This window comes from Citrus sinensis, chromosome 3 (genome assembly GCF_022201045.2).
Source record: "Citrus sinensis cultivar Valencia sweet orange chromosome 3, DVS_A1.0, whole genome shotgun sequence".
In the NCBI taxonomy this organism is placed as follows: domain Eukaryota; kingdom Viridiplantae; phylum Streptophyta; class Magnoliopsida; order Sapindales; family Rutaceae; genus Citrus; species Citrus sinensis.
Window position 1 is genome coordinate 28,275,896 of NC_068558.1, and position 19,812 is coordinate 28,295,707.

Below are 19,812 nucleotides of genomic sequence, written 5' to 3' on the forward strand. Positions count from 1 at the left end.
AACCAAGCTTCCAACTCGATTGGTCTATTGATCAGGTGGGGAATGCAATTTCTGATAAATCCATTCCATCTCTTATAGCCAAGTATGAAATTCCAAGTTCAATCGAGCTTAGGAAGTCTCAAATTGGTGAATTCGCCAGCCAACCCCCTTTTAGGGCCGTTGCCTTTTATCTTGATTTTTTTCGCTATGGTGTTAGGTTACCGTTGCACCCCTTCTTAAGATATATGCTGATCTACTTGAACTGTGCCCTGGCACAGCTTTGCCTCAGCGTCTGGTGTGCCATGATTGGCATGTACATCTTATGGAAATTGAGGGGTTTTTCAGATCCAACATTTAGTCAATTTCAGAGAATTTACCAACTAATGAGTCTTTCTAGTAATAAAGACTCCCCCCTCAAGGGTTGGTATTTTGTCCGTGCTTGGGCTATATCTTCCCCTTTACTCGCCCAGGGCAAATCTAATGATGGTTCCTGGAAAGATTCTTGGTTTTTCGCCCTTAGGGATTGAGAGTTAGGAAATTCTCCTGATATGTGTCCCGAATATCGAGTTCAAACCCATTTTTCTACTCTAGGTAGCTTTATAAGAATTGCTACAAGATGTATTTTTCTTCATTAGCGTATTCACTTTTTCTTTGTCTTATTTTTTTTTTAAGTGTCATGGGGCTGCACCTCTATTGATCCTGCTAAACAACACCAAATCGATGGAGTTTTTAAAGACCCTATAAACTTGCGGTCATGAAAATATCTTTCTCAATCAGGCTTTCTAACCGCCTTTGGTTTTATCTCACCTACCTCCATAAATATTCCATCTCTAAGTGAGTTTTATTGAAGCATAATAATGTTTATGCTACTGGGAGGTTGTAATATTTTGTTTTTCTTGTTTTTCCATCTTATGTTAGTGATGGCTCCTGGGGATGACGCCGCACGGAAAAAGAATAAGATAGACAAATATCTAGCTTAAAAAATTAGTAGGAAACTTAGGGATAAGCCAGTCTTCAAGCCTATGGACCATCCTTTCAAGAAACTGCAACTGTTCAAGGGTTGTACCAGACTCCTCAAACTGCATCAAGGTTGCAGGTAGAAACTTTGTTTCCATCTTGTACTTGTGAAATTTCATTTTCTCAGTCTGTTGGCTTTCATTCTGCATCTGATTCCACAAATACATCTGCTAAAGGGCTGCACCAAGCATCTGCAACTGCTCCAGGATTGCAGCAAGAAATTTTATTTCCAACTTTCACTCATGAGGGTTCGTATTCTGCAGGCTCTAGCTTTGCATCTGCTTCTACCCATGCTCATATGTCTACACTTCTTTCAGCAGGCCCAAGCCAAGGAACTCCACCATTGTTTGATGGTTCGCAGAACTTCACTTGGGATGATCCTTCTCAAGCATATCTGAGTTCTTTTACTTAATCTTGGCCTCAATATGTTTCTGCTGATAATGTGAGACAAATGGAGAACTCTGATCTTATTGAAGCCATGCTTGCTAACGTTTATCAAGTTATAGAGAGAAGTGCTTTGCTTGAATCGGGCCAAACTTCTAGAAAAAAGGATTGATGAGCTGGAGAAGTGTCTTAGTGAAGAGAAAGTTCTTATGGCTCAATTGAAGTTGGAGTTCAATGCTGCAAAGGAAGAATTAGCTCGGGCCCATTACCAAGTTCAAGAGATGTCCAACTCCCTTGACCAATTGAACCTCCAAATTCCAAGTATGAAGGCATTAGCCATTGAAGAGTTCAAAACTTTTACGGACTTTGAGAATATCCTTAATAAAAAATTTCTAAAAGGCGGTGCCAAAGTTAAGGCCATGATTGAGAGCTATTACCCTCAATTTGACTGCCGCTTTTTAAAAGACTGATGATCTTTATTATTAATTATGTCTAGGATGTTGCCTCTTTTATTGTCTCCTCAGTTTCCAGTTGTCTTTCTTCTTTTCTCTTGCTCTTGCAATGAGGATGTTCTAGTAATAAAGTTGTAAATCGAGCATGTTCTAGCTGTCTTTATTAATGTATTTGCTTTTAGTGTCCTACTGCTCCTTGCCCTTACCCGCTTTTGTGGGTTTTTTAAAGAGTAATAGAAAAATTTTTATTTTCCTTATTTTCTTTTTCCCCAAAAAGTCTGTTGATTTTTCATGTTGCTGGAGTATAATTTCTTAAGAACATACCTGTTGTTCCTTACTTTTGAGGGCATAATTTCTATCCCCAAAAATTCTTTTTACTTTTCTTGCTTTTCCTTTTTCTTAGGAGGCAAAGATATTTATTAATTTTTCTACTGCTCCCTCTCTCGGGAGCATGATTTCTGTTTCTTGGAGAGCATAAGTGCTGCTCCCCACTCACTCTTGGGAGCATGCTTTTTACTCTTAGGGGATCGTGACCTTTCTCCTTTTATGGACATCTTTATTGATTCCTTGCATATTCTGCACCACTGTTGTCTTCTTTCAAATAAAAGAAAATTGGAAACAGTAACATAAAATTCTAGACTAAGCTCATAATCTGCTTTTATTATTAAACTGTCACGAACGAGAACTGGTAATAACTCTCTATAATCATAAGAAGAAAAGAATTTTCCTAATGGCTTAAAAAAACCTTATTAACTGCCTAAACTTTAAGAAAAGAAAACCGACCAATGTCGCTTCATTACTGATAGTAAATCCTCAAATGTTCTGCATTCCAAGGATGTGGAAGCACAACTCCATTCATGTCTCCAAGCCTGTAAGTCACAGGCCTGATAATTTCTACCACTCTGCTGGGACCTTCCTAATTTGGTCCTAGCACACAGGTATTTTTTTCTTTTGTGCTCTGAAATATCTTTCTGAGAACTAAGTCACCAACTCGAAAGCTTCTTGGCTTCACATTTGAATTAAAGTACCGAGCTTCTATTTGTTTGTGTGCTGCTGCTCTGAGTTGGGTTTGCTCCATCTTTTCTTCCACCAAGTCTAGGCTAAGGTTTAATTGTTCCAAGTTCTGCTTGGGTTGAAAATATTGCACCCTGAAGGAGGGCATGCCAATCTCTGCAGTGACTACTGCTTTTGCCCCAAATGCAATAGAGTATGGGGTTTCACTTGTTGTTGTGGTGTGTGTGGTTCTGTAAGTCCACAATATGAATGGTAATTCATTTGCTCAAGCCCCTTTATGCTTTTCCAACTTGGTCTTTAAGTGATACTTAATTATTTTGTTGATAGTTTCACCTATCAATTTGCTTGAAGATGAGCTGGTAAAGAGAAAAAATTTTTAATCCCAAGCCTTCACATAACCCCTAAAATGGGGATTATCAAACTGTTTCCCGTTATTCATCACAGTGGCATGAGGAATGCCAAATCAACATATGATAGACTTCCATATGAACCCAGTAGTTTTTTGCTCTGTGATTTGTGTTAAGGGTTCTTCTTCTGCCCACTTTGTGAAATAATCCACAACCACGACTGCAAATTTTGTTTGCCTCCAGTAGGCATTGGACAGATGATGTCTACCCCCACTGAGCAAATGGCCACAGACTAGAAATTGAAGTGAGCTATTCTGAGGGTTGACATGGGATGTTGGAAAATCTTTGACACTTGTCACACCGTTGCACAAATTTCTGAGCATCTTCTTTCATGGTAGGCCAAAAGTATCCTTGGCGAATGGCTTTATGGTTGCCACAAATCCCTTCATGGATTTCTGTCATCATATAGTTTGCTTCCTCAGATGTTAGGCATCTCAAGTAAGGTATCGAATATTCTCTCTTGTATAACACATCCCCCAAAATCACGTATCGCGCTTACCTTAACTTGATCTTCCCTGCTTCATCCTTATTATCAGGTAATTTTTTGTCTTTTAGGTAACTAATGATATGATCCATCTAACTCCCAATTGTATTCACAAGATTATTCTCTTTGTTCTCCTTATGATTAATACTCATAATTTTGCAATAACTCATCAGGGATTACTCCGTTTAATCCTGCATTTGTGGCTGATGCCAGCCTTGCAAGGGCATTGACTTTGTTGTTTTCCTCTCTTGAAACTTGAGTGATAGTGTATTCTACAAAATCCATTATTAGTTATCTGACCTTTTGTAAATACACTAACAGCATACTTCCATTTGCTTGGTACTCAGATATAACTTAATTCACAATCAATTATGAATTATTAAAATTTTACAGTTTCTCTACCCCCATTTCTTTTGCTAACCTAAGACCAGCAACTAAGGCCTCGTAGTCTAATTCATTATTGGAGGCCTTGAACCCAAACTTAAGGGCAAAGAGGCCTCGTACTCTAATTCATTATTGGAGGCCTTGAACCCAAACCTAAGGGCAAAGCTTATCTCTGTATGCTCTAGGGAGATTAAAATCAATCCTGCGCCATTCCCATGTTGGTTTGACGATCCATCCACATACAATCTCCAGGTTGGTATTATTGTTTCACTAATCCTAGACTCATTGAACTGGTTACCAGTAACTTCAGCTATAAAGTCTACAGTCGCCTACCCTTTAATTGTTGTTCTAGGTCTGTACCTAATATCATGCTCTTCTAGCTCTACAGCCCACTATACCAACCTTCCTGACACTTCTGGCCATTGCATTATCTGCCTCAAGGGTTGGTTTGTGAGTACCACTATGGTGTGAGCCTGAATGTAAGGCCTTAGTTTCCTGGCGGATACTACTAGTGCTAAAGCCATTTTTTCTATAGCTGGATACCTTGTCTCGGCATCTAACAGAGCATGACTCACATAATAAATTGGCTTTTGTACCTTATTCTCTTCTCTTATCAATACTAAACTAACTGCCGAGTCTGAAACGACCAGGTATAAGTAAAGATCTTCTCCCAATATTGGCTTAGAGAGAATTTGAGGACTTCCCAGATAACTTTTCAATTCCTGGAAGGCTTTCTCTTATTCCTCTATCCATAACATTTCCTTTCTCCATTTGAGGGTCTTGAAGAATGGTAGACATTTATCTGTCGCTCGTGAAATAAATTGATTCACGGCCGCAACTCTTCTTGTTAACTTTTGAACTTCTCTAATTGATTTTGAAGAATTTATATTTAGAAGGGCTTGAATTTTTTCTGGGTTGGCTTCTATTCCTCGCTAGCTTACCATGAACTCTAAAAACTTTTCTGAAGAGACTCCAAATGCACATTTGCTTGGGTTTAACTTCATGTTGTACTGCTTCAAAATCTTGAACGCTTCATCTAAGTCTGTGATATAATTTTCCATTCTATTGCTTTTGACAAGTATATCATCTACGTAGACCTTCATATTTCTTCCAATCTGGCTATGAAACATTTTATTGACCAACCTCTAATAGGTTGCTGTATTTTTTAATCTAAATGGCATAACGTTATAGCAGTACATGCCTTTATTCATGATGAAAGATGTATTTTCCCTATCTGGTGGGTACATCTGAATTTGGTTATACCCAGAATATGCATCCATAAAAGTAAGCAGCTCATGCCCTGCAATAACATCAACCAATTAATCAATTCTAAGCAAAGGAAAACTATCTTTGGGACATGTTTTATTTAAGTTAGTGAAGTCTATACAGATCATCCACTTTCTATTTGGATTTTTAACCATCACTACATTGGCCAACCAGTTTGGATAGTAGGCCTCTCTAATGAAGTCTGCTTTTAGGAGTTTTTCGACCTCATCTTCTATTGCTTTGTATCTTTCTGGATTGAAGGATCTCTTCTTTTGTTGTACTGGCTTATGACTAGGATCTACATTTAACCACTATCACTTCTGGGTTTATACCAGGCATGTCTTCATGGGACCATGCAAATAATCAGATTGGTAGCTGAGAAAATCTTCTAGTTATTTTCGTATTTTTGGGGTTAATGATGACCTAATATGAACTGTCTTGCTTTGATCATCGTGCTGTACTTAGATGGTGTCTAGCTCTTCTATTGGTGATCCTCTTTGTTCGTTTCTCTCCTCTCTAGGATCAAGCGTGACTTGAAGACATTCTCGTTTGTCCATTTTGCCTTTTAAAGCTGTGGTGTAACATTTTTTGGATTCTTCTTGATCTGCCCTTAGGATTCCAATCCCAATTTCTGTAGGAAATTTTATCATTAAGTGGTAAGTTGAGGTTATTGCCCGAAAAAAATTGAAGGCTGGTCTACCTAAGATAACATTGTAGATCGAAGGATGCTCCACTACTAAGAAGCCTATCATCTTGGTAGCTTGGTGAGGTGGTTCTCCAATAGTGACCAGTAGATCTATACTGCCCAAAGGAATTAAGCACTCTCCACCAAAGCCCATCAATGAAGTACGAATTTGCTTCAATTTTTCCCTTTCTATATTCATCTTGTCAAATGCTGCTGCATATAAAATATCTGTTGAACTCCTGTTGTCCAGTAAAACTCTTAAGACATTTCTATTTGCTAGAGTTATCGAAATAACTAGAGTATCATCGGGTGGTTGATGTATCCCTCTAGCTTCTTCTTCTGTGAAAGTGATGGTGTTATGTTCCATCTTAGTCTCTTTTGGGGGTTTACCCACTAAGTTTACCAGTAAAGCCCTTGGTACTGCTCTAACCTCATGTGCGTGAGCTTTTCGTGCCTTGTTGGAGCCCCCTCCTCTTACAAGTCCACCAAATATAGTTCTTATAGGGGCTTCACCTGCAACCTCTTGGTTTTTTATATGTTCGGGTGCTACTACAATAATATTTTACGGCACATCAGCCAAGGCTTCATTTTGAATATCTCTACACTCTTTCCTTTTTACAAAGTCTTTCAAATACCCTCGCTGTATTAAGGACTCTATTTCTTCTTTAAGATCAAAGCAGTCGTTAGTATTATGGTTATGATCTTTATTATACCTACAGTTTTTGCTTCTGTCTCTTCGATTTGGTACGGTCCTGATTTCTTTGGGCTTCCGCAACAAATCTAAGTCTCTTATCTGCATGAGCAGCTGTTCTCTTGGTACGCTAAGTGGCGTGTACCCAGAGTACCTGCTTTGTGGGACTCTTGGTCCCCTGCTGTCTCCTGGTCTATTTCTTTTGTCTTGATTTTCAACCTTCTGAGTCTGCTTCTCTCTTTTCATTGGTCAACTCGTCGGCATTCGAGTATTTTTTAGCTCTCGATAGCAACTCGGTAAAGGTCCTTAGTGCATTCTTAGCCAGCAAGTAATGTAATCTTCCTGGTCATAGGCCTGCCATTATTGCCGTTAATGGCACTACATCTATACAATTTTCTACTCTTACTGCCTCTTTATTAAAACGAACAATATAGTCCTTCAATGACTCATTTTTCCCTTGCTTCACTGATAACAAATGAGTTGGGGGAAGCTGATGATCTTTTGCTCCCACAAACTGACCAATAAACATCTGACTAAGCTAGGTAAATGAAGAGATAGACCCAGACTTCAGTTTTCTAAACCACTTACGTGCTGCTCCTGTAAGCGCTAAGGAAAAAGCCTTGCACATGGCTGCTCCTGTCGCCCCCTGCAATTCCATCCACGACTTGAAGATCTCTAGATGCTCAGTTGGATCTCCTTCACCTCCATATAACTTGATTTGAGGCATCTTAAATTTTGCTAGCAATGGGGCCTCCAGTAAATCTTTGGTGAACGGTGGTTCTGCATGACTTTTCTCCATCGCATCCACCCGTTTCTTAAGCTTTTTCAATTCTACTTCAAGACTTGCAGACCCAGTACTAGCACTAAAGCCCTTTAACTCATGCTTTTTATATTGACGTTTTGAATTTAACTTGTGGTGCAGATCCTGCTTGGTCTCTAACACATGTCGGAGGTCCCTTGGCTGATCAGTATGACATGCATGAGTCTCAGCTCTTCTGGGTAATCTGGTAGGGTTCTAACTTGAACCCTATCTAACTCTTCTCTATCCTTTAGGATTTTAATTACAAAATATTTCTATCTTTTCATAAGTTGTATTTGAGTCAAACTCTACTTAATTTGCTTCTGGGCCAAGCAATGCCCTTCTATTATCCTTCAACGATAGCTCCTCTACTTGGACTTGACTTTTCTAGTGCGATCCATAATCTAGAACTAGGTTAAGGCCTGTCTGAAACCATTACTTTTGCCATTCTCCACTCTTACTCCCCATTCTTGGGGAGCCTAATTCTTGCTCCATGTTCCTGAAAGAACATGATTCCTACTTCCCATTCTTGGGGAGCATGGCTTCTAGGGCTCATCCTTGAGGATATAATTCCTGCTCCCATTCTAGGAGAGCATATTTTCTGGTGCCCATTCTTAAGGTAGAATTCATGCTCCCCATTCTCGGGGGAGCACACTTTCTGAGGCCTTATTCCTGGAGATGAAATCCTTGTTCCCCTTCTTTAAGGAGCACACTTTCTGGTGCCCCATTCCTGGGGGTAGAATCCCTGTTCCCCATTCTTGGGGGAGAATATTTCCTGGGGCCCCCATTCCTAGGGTAAATCTCTACTCCCCATTCTTGGGGGAGTATATTTTCGAGGGCCTCATTCTTGGGGGTAGAATCATTGCTCCTCACTCTTATGGGAGCACACTTTCTGAGGCCCCACTCCTAGGGTTAAAATCCTTGTTCCCCATTCTTGGAGGAGCATATTTTGTGGGGCCCCGTTCCTGGGGTAGAATTCTTACTCCCCATTCTTGAGGAGCACACTTTCTGGGGCCCATTCCTGGAAGTGGAATCTCTACTCTTCATTCTTGGGGAGCATATTTTTTGGGGCCCTATTCCTAGGGGTAAAATCCCTGCTTCCCATTCTTGGGGGTAGAATCCTTGCTCCCCCACTCCCCATTCTTGGGGGAGCACACTTGCTGGGGCCCCATTCCTATGGTAGAATCTCTACTCCTCATTCTATGAGAGTATATTTTCTGGGTGTCTATTCTTGGAGGTGGAATCTCTACTCCCCATTCTTGGGAGAGCATATTTTTTGGGGGCAACACATTGCGCTTTATTGACTACTTTATATTTTTTACAACAGTTAGTTATTGAAGAACTACTACCATGCAATACCAAAATCCGGAAAGGTCATTTTGGTAGAACGTATAGTGCTAGAATCCCATGAGACTGATATTTTAAGCAAGAACATTTCAAGACTTGACGTACATATCTCCAATCTTATTACCTGGAGCAAAGGAGAGAACATTGGAGGAGTTCAAGGCCTTGGCAACAAGAGTTGGATATGTAGATATTAAAGTTATATGCCATGCCTATTGCTATTGGGTTATTGAATTTCACAAAGCGATCAAAGTATTATGAGCGCTGGTCATTCCACGGTTTGAATTTAAAATAAAATAAAAAGAGGACTTGTCTGTCCATATTTTGTTTGTATTCACTTTATGCCTTCTCATGTGTTTCTTCCTAGGGCTTGCAAGCAAATGTGCTCATTTTGTTCGTCGGACAAGCTAGAAGAGGTTTAAAAAAAAAAAAGGATTGTAATTCTTCTCCGTATCTATTGTAATTTGATTTCTTTTATTAATAATATAGTTGCTTAAAATAAGTTATTATACCCCCAAATCTAATTTCAATACTCGTAATTTCTGTCAACATAATGTATTCTCCTACATCGAGGAGTAGCATCCACCAATTAAGAGTACGATAATTATAACTTTTTTTATATATAAAGGCAAAAACTTTACGGCTCAACCCTCTCGCAAATATTGGTGGATTGAGAATTGTGTCGCCATTCATCAAGTTATAACATCTGTGATCCACGTATATTCTATCAAAAGATTATTTTGTGCCCACCACCAAGTCTAAGGTTGCAAGCCCCCAAGGATGTGGTCGGGTTGGTTGCAGTGCAATTATAGCCTCTACCAAAACCCGAGTTCGATTCTTAGGGGTGATAAAGGAGGTAAAAAAAATTATTTGGGTTTGCCCACCCCTCCTTACCTTTTTTTTTAAAAAAAAAAGTCTAAGGTTGCAAAGCTAATGTGAACTGCACACAAATTGATTCATAATTTTATTGGAATTAAATGAGCTTGACTTAGGATACGATGCCTCTTCATGCTATTCCATTAGTTTTAAAAGTAATGGAGGATTATGTAAGCACCTACATTTATTTTAAGGGTTAATTTTGAATTATTTTCTTTGTGAATTGATTATCTTCAAATAGTCTCTCTTATTTTTGAAAATCTCAATTTACTTCCTATTTTTATTTAGAAGACCCAAAAGAAATTAATCAATTGATCCTCATTTTTCTCTTACTTTTTAAGGCAATTTGAAATTTTTAAAAATAACAGAAGATAATTAATTCGTAAGGGCTAATCTGAAATTTGCCCTTAAAATAAAGATGGCCCTTGGGCCGAACCGCAGAAGATGACCCACACGGCCGTTGTCTAGCCTTTGGATAGTTGCTCTCAAATAAAGATGTCCGTTGACCCGAATCGCAAAAGAAGACCCACACGGCCCAGTCTAGCCTTTGGACAGTAGCTTTGAGGGCCCAAGTACATTGCCTTCCCGTTCATCGAACTGTCGATGAACAAATCCAATTTCATTTTTCTCATTAGCGTAAAACTTCAAGATAACTGGTTAAAAATAACTTCAGCAATACATCAAATTCTAACTTGAAATTCTGATAAACCCATAAACAGTGACGGAAGCTAGAAGCTTTGGTTGAAGGGGCCACGTACTTCAAAAGATGAAAATAAGTTAATCTATTCATTTTTCAATAAGTTTATTCGTATTATATGAAAGTATCTAATCAAATAAGGTCTAGATACATACTGAAAAATCTTATGGATGAATAAAAATTATGTATTATTGACTTTTGAAAAAACGAAACAAGATATTTGTTTGTCCTTTAGGTGTAATTTAGCTGGTTATAGAAGTGTATTGTGTTGACTAAGTGGGAGACATGAACTAATGAGAGACACGTGGGGACATCACTAATTTAACTCTCGGTGTCCACTAACTTTTGTATGATAATAAAAATTAGAGAAAGAGAGCCTCTTCAATATCTCATTTTTCTTCAATTCTCAATTAATTTGAGAAATGAAAGAGTTGAGAGCTGCAGATTGAGAGGGTATTGAGAGTTTTAACCTCTTGGTTTAGTGAGTGAAAAATTGGGTATATTGAGATTTTGAATAGTGAGTTATAATACTTTAATATTTGTAATCTCCATTTTACTAGTAAGGTTTTATACTTCTATGTTCACTTTGGAGGTAGGTTAAAAGTCAAACCACTTAAATTCCAATATTCTTGTGTGATTATTATTTTTCAATTTTACTTTAATTGTAAGTTTGCTTCACCCAATCAATTTACTATCACATTGTACCTCCTATCACTTGAGTTTAAGTTATAATATGAACAACTATTGGTGTTCAAACCATAAAAATAATTATAATGATAAAATATTAGTTGAAAAGTTAAAGAAAGAAACTGTTGGAGAATTTGAAGAATAAAACACTAATTTTATAAGAAAAAAACTCAAGAATATTATAAGAACAATTCACACACTCTCACAAATAACTTTTAAAAGATATTTTGCTTCTTATGCTTTCTTCTCCTTACACTTGATACATACAACACAAATAACAAGGGTATTTATAATACCCAAAACTTAATTATAACTACGCACATAAACTAAACAAATTTAATCACAACCACTCGTTTATTCTCAACCATCACACTATTATAAACCTAACTCATTTCATTTCACCTACTTCACCAACCACAATAATCACACCTATCTTACCTACCATAAGAAATTTCTATGAAGTGGGCTTGGATTTCTTCAAATTGGATCAAGTTTATGATCCTAACAGAAACTAGATATTATGCTAACATTTACGTACTTTTCCTTTTTCAAAAATTTTACGGGTGACAGGGTACCTCCCCGTCTCCTAATACTTCTGCCCCTGCCGATAGAAACAGTCGAATCCATCTGCTGATCAATGCTCGAATTTGTTTGAATTCGGCCTCTGAAATTGCTTGAGGGTGAGGCAGCATTCAACTTGTTTAAAATGTCACCAACAATTTCTTCTACAAGTTTAGATTCAGGCCTTTCCAAATTGCGAAGAGTAAAACAAAAGTGAGTTAGATGTGAAAGCAAATATAACAAGATTAAAATGCTCCTTTGGACTCTGTCGTGTCGTATATCTGTTTCGGTTAAAATCTACTTATGTACTGTTTGAAAAAATAGAACTAATTGAGTTTCAAGCTGTTAAGACTAGGCGGAGTATATACGGAATGAAAAATAACTAAAGCGAAATAGTATGAATACCTGATCATAGATGAATCCCATCCGCATAGGTCGGATGCTTCCTTCAAAGCCCCCCTCCATCTTTCCAACTTTTCTTTCGCACGCTTGGAATGCTGTTTGTGATTAATGAAAGCATCCTCGAAACTCCCCGTCTGGCACCGTACGTCCGACGGACGTACGTGGTAGAAAATCGGGATAACGGTTTGACCGTTCACTTTCTTGCACTCGATAATCTTTACAAGCTCATCTAGACAACTTTCGGAAGAAGCATAATTCTTTGAAAAGATTATTATCGAAATCGTTGATCCTTCGATTGCTTCGAACAGTGATGCCATAATTTCGTGTCCTTTGTTTAGATCATCGTAAATGAAGCTATTGATTTTATTTCGGCGCAACGCGTGGTGGAGATGACTGGTAAAGTTATCGCCGGTATCCTCCCTTCTGAAATTGAGGAAGACATCGTATGACGACGACGATGGTGATAATGAAGACATAGACAAAAAATGGGGATGCAAACTTAGAGCTGTGTGTATACAAATGGCTAAGCTATAGACCTTTCAAATTAAATGAATGAAATATGTATAGAGTAGTCTTGAATCTTTATGGACCTTGCGCAAATCAAATAGAAGCTTGTGAGTTATATGGAGAATATATTAACAAAGCATAGATAGAATGAAATTAAAATTAAGAATATGAAAAAGATTGTGCATCAGCAGCATTGCCAATATGAAATGAAAAGAAGTTCTAGTTAGTACAATGTAAGAAAAGCATGCAAGTAAAACATACATGAAACTGATTTGATTTGTCGGATTTGAATCCAATTGCTAGCTGATTGAGAGTTCATACTTGAGTTTAAAGTGTAGGATCTTTAGTAGAATACAACTCTTATTCCAAAATGAAAAATGATTTTTATTTCAGAAAAGAACAAGTTATATTCCAATTTGAATCAGTTTAGACAAACACTCAATATATATATAGAAAAGTTAATTTGACTCGAACTGAAACTCCACTTTAAAAAAAGATACGGCTTAAAATTCTCAATTTTTTACAAGCTTTTTCAGTAATTATTTCATCAACCAATATCAATTCGTTTGGCAATTCAATTTAAGTTTCTGGGTTTGGTTATGAGTTATGACAATATTGCTGATATATATATTTAGCCCATGAATTTCTATGTTAGCCAATTTTTGTAAGTTTTGCTGCATCCTTTTTATGTAATTAACCAATTCTCATCAAGTTTCTGGGTTTGTTGCGGATGCTTTAGTTAAGTTTGCACTTTGTCTTACTAGTTTTTTTTGGTATTAATTGAAGATTTTTTGCAGGAACTATGTTGTTATCTTGAGTTTTTTAGATTCTGATTTAATGAAATTTTTTAAAAAAATATTTAAATAAAGAGGGCTGATCTAATGTGCGCCTCGTGCAGCTTATGATGTGTGATGGGATGCATGTCATGATCTCGTTGGTGATATTGTGGAGCCCATAATACAACCACGAATAAGATCATGATATGCGTGCTATTGTATATCTTATGATGCGAGATGGGATGAGTATGATATTATTGGTGAAACTATGGAGCGCACAATACGTCCACGAATAATATTCTTACTCACGTCCTATCACACACCATAAGATGCGCGCCGGCGCACATCAAATCATAATTCATTTAAACAACTTTTTAATCAATTTTTATAATATATTTTTTAAAGTATGCATATTAAAACGAAATTAAAATTTTATTTAATTTTTTAATGCACACTGTTATTGAAATTTTACTTAAATATGAATCTTATAATAATAAACAATTTTTTTTTGGTTACCATTCAAAAACGAATTTAGTTTTTTTTTTTTCAATTTGTCATAAGATCTTAATATAAAGTTAAAAATATAGATTATATGTTCTATTGAAAATATCAATTAATTTTAGACTTGTAAAATCTCAAAAGCTCAATCTTGAAGGAGTATTATCAATTCAAGTCGTATTACATTACATTATATATAACATATAGTAATGCTTGAGTTACCACTCAAAATAAAAAAAGTTAAAACATATAAAATATTAAGTAAATAATAATAAGTGACAAATCACAGATTTATGGCCAGTTCGGTAATACTTTAGCTTTTTAAAATAATTTTTATTCTGTGATATAAATATAATCAGGTGTGAAGAAAATCAGTTAAACATTTGATAAAATTTGTTTTTAAAAGTAGTTGTATTTATTAAATAAATCTTATTGTTAAATTTATGTAAGAATGTAAATAATTGAATCAGATATAATGTTGATAAAATTTATTTAAACATTTATAAACGTGTATTTAAAATATTTTTTTATTGTGTACATATAACAATTGACAACTAAAATAAAATATTTTATATTATTAATTTTTTTATCTCATTATAATTGATAATAAGAATTTTAAGTTAATGATTTTATTACCTAATTAATAAAGATAATTTTAGATTTGTAATATGTATGAGGACGTATATGAATTATATTAAATATAAAATTAATTTTTAAAATTAAATTTTAAAAAGTTACCCTACTCTCTTTTTCAAAATATACTATAAGATAAAGTGATTTTCCGAAAAATAATTTTTTTAAAAATTTATTAAATACTAAAATTAATTTTTTAACTTTTTAAAATTACATTTTAAGTGTTCGCATCTCAAATGATCTGCATCACCTATAACCAATTCCCTCATTTAAACCAAAAACTCCATGGTTCAAATTTTGGTTCAAAATTATTTCTATGCCCCGCCAATTTGTGCTGCCTACGCCGGAGAGTCTGCAACCCCCGCCAACGCTCCAAGGTTTTTATTTACTTTTTTTTTTTGGGTTAAACTCGTTGTTCTAACTTAATTTATTTTTATTTAAAATTCGTGCTTAATATTTTGATTAGTGCGAAAAATTTCCCCAACCAACCAAACCCTACGTGACTCTTCTAGGTTTAGTTGATGAATTATCCAAAAAGTTAGAATTTTTTTATTTGATTCTGAATATGGATATAGTTTTTCAACGTACAGCAGTACAGCTTGGAAGAAATAACTTGCCTTCTCTTTGTTTTCGAATGTTGGATTGCCTACCGAACTCATTTATCCTTACATCAATTTGTCTTTTTTTTTTTTTTAATTCTACTGTGCAGGAATCCCTTAGTTGCTGTGCTGTCTAATTGTGCTCTTGATTCTTCGTTTGTATTTAATCCTGTAATGGGCTCCAGCCTAATACAACAGATCTCTTTGCTCCGCTTGTGCTTGTGGCGGAGTAAGTCTATATCAGTAAGAAAAATAATATATGACTATATGTGCATGTTCTTCATACAAGATACCCGTATCAACCTTTTGACCGGAGATTAATTGAATGGAAGAAATATGGATGGGATAGTTTGTATTGGGAGTTTGTTTCTGTATTAGTAAATACTAGTACTCTCTTATGTAGATAATTCAATTTTGTTTTCTATATACGGAGAAATTAAACTGGCTGTTTGTTTCTTTTCTCCAGTCGTTGCTAGTGCTTTAGCTGCTTCCCCTAAAGCAGGCAATGATTGTTTCCTTTGTACTTGCCATCAATGTTTTTCATAGATGATATTGTTGTTATTCACATATTTATGAACAACTCATTTTAAGTTATTATCTCTGACAAAAAGTGATGTCTAACATGCATCTATATCAAAATGATACGTGAGTGGGTATGCATCCCAACTTGATAATTTGTGGAGTTTTCTCTACTTCCAATAACATCGGGGGAAATTTTAAAGACCCCTTAAAATTAGTGAAGCACATGACAGTCTAGAAGATTATCGTTGATCCTTGAACAGAACAGTGTTTTCACACATCTCCCATTTGATCTTATTTACTTGACAGAGAGCTGGGATGGACAAGAAATGTGGGATGCTCTTCTTTGATCTCCAAACCCCCCCCCCCCATCCCCCCCCCCCCCCCCCCGCCCAACCCCCCCCAAAAAAAAACTAAAATTACGTAGTGCACTTAAATCATCTCTAGGTTGGGAAGAGATACTTTAGTGTTCTTAGAATATCCTAGGCTTTTGAGCCTTCTTTAAAAGTGATAACATTATTAATGAAATAAGGGAAATACTTTTCACTAAAGCTATTTATTATGGTTAACCTTAAGTGACATAGTTGATGCTCAAAGAAGCTCATCTATTTTTGAGGGTTAGCTACCATACACTTCAAGCTTCGATTTCTTTGTTAGATATTTCAAGTTAAGTTTTTAGCACCTTTGCTAGATTTTTTAAAAATTTTCTGTAACGTTACAGATTTGTATAACAATTAATACCCCCCTCTTTTTAGAGTTAGGTTCTTTTGCAGGATTTGTACATTTTTTTGTTTGGTCTGAATGCATTAAGTTGAGAAGTTAGAATTAGATTATGTATTTCTCAGTCTATTTGTCTTCTAGTTTTTGTCCCCTTTTTGTCTCACTCTTAACTGATAAGGAGAGAAGCATAGGGAGAGAACCTAGAATCAGATTTATGCATTTCTATGTCTTTATGTGTCATGTATATTCTATTTTATTGACACTTCTAAATAGTGGCCAATTCTGATAATTAGGCTAGTAATCACACCATATCCCAGGAAAAGATGATATCCTCCTGAAAATCTTCGAAGATCCTTTTAGTTTTTTTTTTCTTTTTTTTCCCTTCGAATTTCCCAAATAGTAGCCATTATGGAACGTTTACATGGAACTTCAGCTTTTGTTTTGGACAAAAGCATGAAATCCCCTGAAAGCCAAGAATTGGAAGATTAGCTGCTTGGAGTAATCTACACCATAACTCAAACAATGATTCTAAAATGTCAAAAAAAAAAAAAAAATTCTCTTGCACATGGCTCATTAAAAAGGAGACAAGCACATGTTAGCTGCCTGAAGTAATCTAGAGTCTACATTTTAATGCTAGAAGGCTGATTTCTTCTACATATACTCTTTAGTGGAGATAATAGGGTTATAGTAAATAAAAGGAATTTGGTTACCTTTGTAATTTTATTGTCTTAGGTAGAATATTGAATTGAACTAAAGCAAAAAAATATTGACAAAGTGAACAGAAGTCACAAGGGCCAAGAAAAACTAACCTAGCTCCCTTGGCTTCCATTTTATTGCTGCTTATCTCTGTGTGAAACTTTATGAGACAAGGTTCACTTTCTTTCATTTGCTGATGTACATTGAAGTTAAGTTCTCTGTTTAGTTTTACTTTCGCATAAGTGGTTGGATAACATTAGGCCATTGGTTGTTTTGCTTCCTTCTGTCTTTACGTGCTAATCACACTCTTTAGTTGAAAGTTTTTGTTCCTATAAGCCCATACAGCATGATACTAAAAACCTATCAATCAATCACCTTAACTGCAGATTCTGAAACTGTGCAGAAGAGAGAAAGACTTTTGGGAATATCGGATGAGGTACTTTAGTAAGTACCCAGTTCCTATATTGCTTTTATCTGTTACATGGGAATTTAGACTTTTGGATGATGCTATAGTCATTCATTCATCCTCTTTTTCTCAAAAGAAAAAAAAAAAATTAGGACATCAAATTGTTAATACTGAAATGTTCAGTGTTATTGTGCATGTGATGTCTCATTGTCTCTGAAGAAACTGCTTGTGCACAAGTGATGGCCGCACATTAGAACTGGACTTTTTTCTAGTGTCTTCTGTTGATTACAAATTATACTATTTTTCCCTTTTCCTGTTAATATCAGATGCTGTAGCTACATGGTTGAAGATCATGCATTTTTCTCATTGCAGGTTAACAATCAGTTGCTGAACACTTTGTCTGTTGAATGCAAAAGCTGCAGTCATGCTCATCAGCTGTCCTCTTATAATGACTTGCCAAAGAAAATAATGGGAGATCTAAATCAGTGTTCTTCTGTTAAGAGCATGGACTTTCATCCAGTTCAGCAAACACTGCTCTTTGGTAAGCTCTTGCTGCTTATAGCATCTGTTTCTGTTTCTTGGGGTTTTTGTTCTTGAAGGTTAGATATTTGGTGATTCAAGTTTTACCTGAGATGTCTTCATTTTTTTTCCCTCCAATTCTAGTGGTAACAAGCTGTGGCGGCATCACAATGTGGTAGTTGTGTGGCAAGAAGAGGCTTTTAGATAGAGAACTAGAGCTTTGGGACCCAACTGGTCATTCTTTTGAATTATTGGTGAGGGCTCATGTTTGCCAGAATATTAGTGGGACTATGTATACTGTAATATTTTGGATTACTGGAATTATAATCAATCTTCAATTGATGTAACAGGGCTCTTTTTTCAAGGATTATAGTGATTTGGAGTCGTACTGGTGCTTTTTTCGTTATGTTCCATTTGGATTTATGTAAGCTTATTTTGTTGTAGGACATTTTAGATTGAAATACTCATTCAAAAAAAGTATGCTTAATTTATCCAAAGGCTAATTACTTCTTGAAGAGAACATTGGCTCTGCTCTTTGTGATAAAGTACTTTCCTTTTCTTGCCTCCCCCCACCCCAAAAGGTTTGCTGACATAGTTTGCACTGGAAGTTATTCAGATATATTAACTGCCTTGTTTGTGGTGGCCACTTATCCAATCATAAAAGCCTTGCAGAGACACACACAACAGAATCCCTAGTGGAATTTTGAATTATAGAAAACTTTCAATGTGAGTCCCACCATGTTTGAAAGAGATTATTAGCATACTGAAAGAAGCTCTACTGTATGGTGATGAGGATAGGATTTTGCATAATTGGATTACTATAATTTTTAGTATGTCAGTAATTTTTACATTGTTGCCATGGAAATCTATCATCCGGGAGTTTTATTCAGATGTGTCAGGAATTGAGATAAGCACGTGTGTTGATAACTAAATTTTCTTGTGAAGTACATTTCCTTTCTATTATCAGTGGGCTTTGGTCATTACATCGTTTCTTGTGTTATCCCTTTTGTCTTTTTCTTTTTTGTTTGTGTGTCTTCTGCGGATGGCAAACAGCCATAACAACCTCATTTTTCCAAGAGATGAAATGTTTGCTAGAGGGGCCTCCTATTATTTTTCCACCTCTGCATATCATTGCGTTGGGGTGGTGTAAGATAGAACTTAGAAGCTTGAGTTTCCTAATAAAAATTGATTTAGTAGGCTGATTAATGGGTAGATATACTAATTAGTAATAGGTTCATCCTCACTTCTTTCATTTGTTTGGTAAAACTCCAATAGCATTTTTCTTTTGTTCTTTGATATTTTTTTTTTTATCTTTATTTTCTTCAAGTACTTTTACAAAATGAAAAAAAGAATAATAATGATAATAATAAAAAAATAAAAAAGGTAAAATATTATTATTTTTCTATTTGTAGTTATTATTATTATTCTATTTGTAGTTTTTAATTAATTTCTATATTTATTTATTAAAATAAAATTTTTAAATATGAAAAGGTAAAATTTAATCCGTTCAAAAAAATAATCATATGCGCACAAAATAAAAATATTTTAAAGTATTAAGGAGCATATTATAAATATTATAAATATTTATGTGTTTTTAAAAACCTAAAAAAAATTAGACCCATGAAAATTTACCTACTTAAGTTTCACTTTTTTTGGTTAATTGAATGTTAAAAAAATGAGCAAATACTACTTTATCCTTTTAGCCATTAAAAATAACAAAGTAACAAATTTTGAGGGATAATTTTATATTTTCAATAGTAATAAGGACAATTTAAAAATTGTCACTTCACAAGGAAGTAAGCTGAAATTT

At 35.6% G+C, this 19,812-nt stretch overlaps 2 protein-coding genes across 5 annotated transcripts; one reads left to right on the forward strand and one right to left on the reverse strand.

Moving 5' to 3' along the window:
• Positions 1–11,396: 11,396 nt before the first annotated feature.
• On the reverse strand, positions 11,397–12,813 carry LOC102609864 (disease resistance protein RPV1-like). The gene is made up of 2 exons (XM_006478384.4): positions 12,133–12,813; positions 11,397–11,911 (listed from the first exon to the last, which is right to left on the reverse strand). Exons 1-2 carry the CDS (start codon positions 12,603–12,605, stop codon positions 11,668–11,670), a joined length of 717 nt encoding a protein of 238 aa, XP_006478447.2. The 5' UTR covers positions 12,606–12,813; the 3' UTR covers positions 11,397–11,667.
• A 1,952-nt stretch (positions 12,814–14,765) lies between these two features.
• LOC102607647 (topless-related protein 4-like) lies at positions 14,766–18,522 on the forward strand. 4 transcript variants are annotated; one of them, XR_008052859.1, is made up of 7 exons: positions 14,766–14,920; positions 15,253–15,371; positions 15,609–15,644; positions 17,464–17,513; positions 17,856–18,024; positions 18,147–18,256; positions 18,353–18,522. XR_008052859.1 is itself a non-coding variant. In XM_006478377.4 (6 exons), exons 1-6 carry the CDS (start codon positions 14,829–14,831, stop codon positions 18,179–18,181), a joined length of 501 nt encoding a protein of 166 aa, XP_006478440.2. In that variant the 5' UTR covers positions 14,766–14,828; the 3' UTR covers positions 18,182–18,522. The 4 variants fall into 4 exon arrangements, 3 of the variants coding, with proteins under 3 accessions (XP_006478440.2, XP_006478441.2, XP_006478442.2); XM_006478377.4 differs by having other exon boundaries at positions 18,147–18,522; XM_006478378.4 differs by lacking the exon at positions 15,609–15,644 and having other exon boundaries at positions 18,147–18,522.
• The last annotated feature ends 1,290 nt before the right edge of the window (positions 18,523–19,812 follow it).

What these genes read in the sequence shown, in the direction of transcription:
- LOC102609864 (XM_006478384.4), bottom strand. Translation starts at nt 12,605, where the DNA reads ATGTCTTCATTATCACCATCGTCGTCGTCATACGATGTCTTCCTCAAT. An exon ending in TGGGATTCATCTATGATCAG is followed by an intron (nt 11,912 to 12,132) that starts GTATTCATACTA and finishes CAATTTGGAAAG; the next exon opens with GCCTGAATCTAAACTTGTAG.
- LOC102607647 (XM_006478377.4), top strand. Translation starts at nt 14,829, where the DNA reads ATGGTTCAAATTTTGGTTCAAAATTATTTCTATGCCCCGCCAATTTGT. An exon ending in AGCTGCTTCCCCTAAAGCAG is followed by an intron (nt 15,645 to 17,463) that starts GCAATGATTGTT and finishes CCTTAACTGCAG; the next exon opens with ATTCTGAAACTGTGCAGAAG. An exon ending in TCAGCAAACACTGCTCTTTG is followed by an intron (nt 18,025 to 18,146) that starts GTAAGCTCTTGC and finishes CTCCAATTCTAG; the next exon opens with TGGTAACAAGCTGTGGCGGC.